Source organism: Myotis brandtii, unplaced genomic scaffold (assembly GCF_000412655.1).
Source record: "Myotis brandtii unplaced genomic scaffold, ASM41265v1 scaffold2021, whole genome shotgun sequence".
NCBI classification, from domain to species: domain Eukaryota; kingdom Metazoa; phylum Chordata; class Mammalia; order Chiroptera; family Vespertilionidae; genus Myotis; species Myotis brandtii.
The window spans coordinates 11,534-12,310 of record NW_005357523.1 but is presented as its reverse complement, the minus strand read 5'-3'; the positions used below and the strand labels follow the sequence as shown (position 1 = coordinate 12,310).

General features: G+C 58.6%; 1 protein-coding gene across 2 annotated transcripts in view; it reads right to left on the bottom strand.

The window, feature by feature from the left end:
* The window catches only part of LOC106725943 (zinc finger protein 773-like), a 16,202-nt gene extending 15,840 nt beyond the window's left edge, over positions 1-362 (bottom strand). For both annotated transcript variants that reach the window (XR_001361951.1, XM_014538891.1), the window contains exon 1: positions 77-362. Coding sequence is in view for 1 of the 2 variants with exons in the window: in XM_014538891.1 (XP_014394377.1) it covers positions 77-109 (33 nt within the window). In the remaining variant the exon portion in view is untranslated. The remainder of the gene's footprint in view (positions 1-76) is intronic.
* Positions 363-777: the final 415 nt, after the last annotated feature.

Below are 777 nucleotides of genomic sequence, written 5' to 3'. Positions count from 1 at the left end.
AGGACGGGACAGGCGCCCTCCCCAGGCTGTGGTGTCTGTGTGAGGAGGGGGTGAGGGCCTGGGGGACTGAACTCACCTCAGCCCGTCTCCTCAGCGGGGGCGCCGCCATTGCCCTCTGTGGGCTGAGCGGGGCGGGAGTAGAAGCCGCTGCAGGAATGGCGGTCCCTGTCCCGGCCCTGGCGTGGGTCCTGGCGGTGACTCCGAGATTCAATCCCACGTGTGAGCTGTGAGCACCACTGGAGGCTCCGACCACGGGCTGTGAGGCGGGGAGCACCACTCTCCAGCCTCCTCCACGGGACTGAGCCCAAGAACTCCTGACCGCCTGAGACAAAAACGTAAAAAGACAAAACCCGCCAGGAGGACTACCGGTCCCGCCCGACAGAAGCGGCCGAAGGGAAATGGCTTCTCTGAGCCCCCATTGGCTCAGCCTGGTGGCATTCCACGCTTGGTCTTGTGGGTAATGTAGTTTCTCCGCTCCAATGCCAGGATGCCCTATTTCTCAGTTGACTAAAGGACTGGATTTAGGGTCAAAGAGCCCAAGAACACACCAACTACACTAAGGGTCCTCTAGCGCCTTCATCGAGGTGATGTCCGGGGTAAGTTTGTTTCTCCAGCACCTGCGGGGCTGGTTTTGCATATCTTTCTTCAGGACCTGCTCTTTCTGAATGGCAGGCATTGTTTCTTCATTTAGGACTTTTGGCATGTGTCTCCTTCAGGCCAAATGTAGCTGGGGGAGGTTGCTCAAGTCTCTGACTCGATCCAAACTGCCTCCATTGA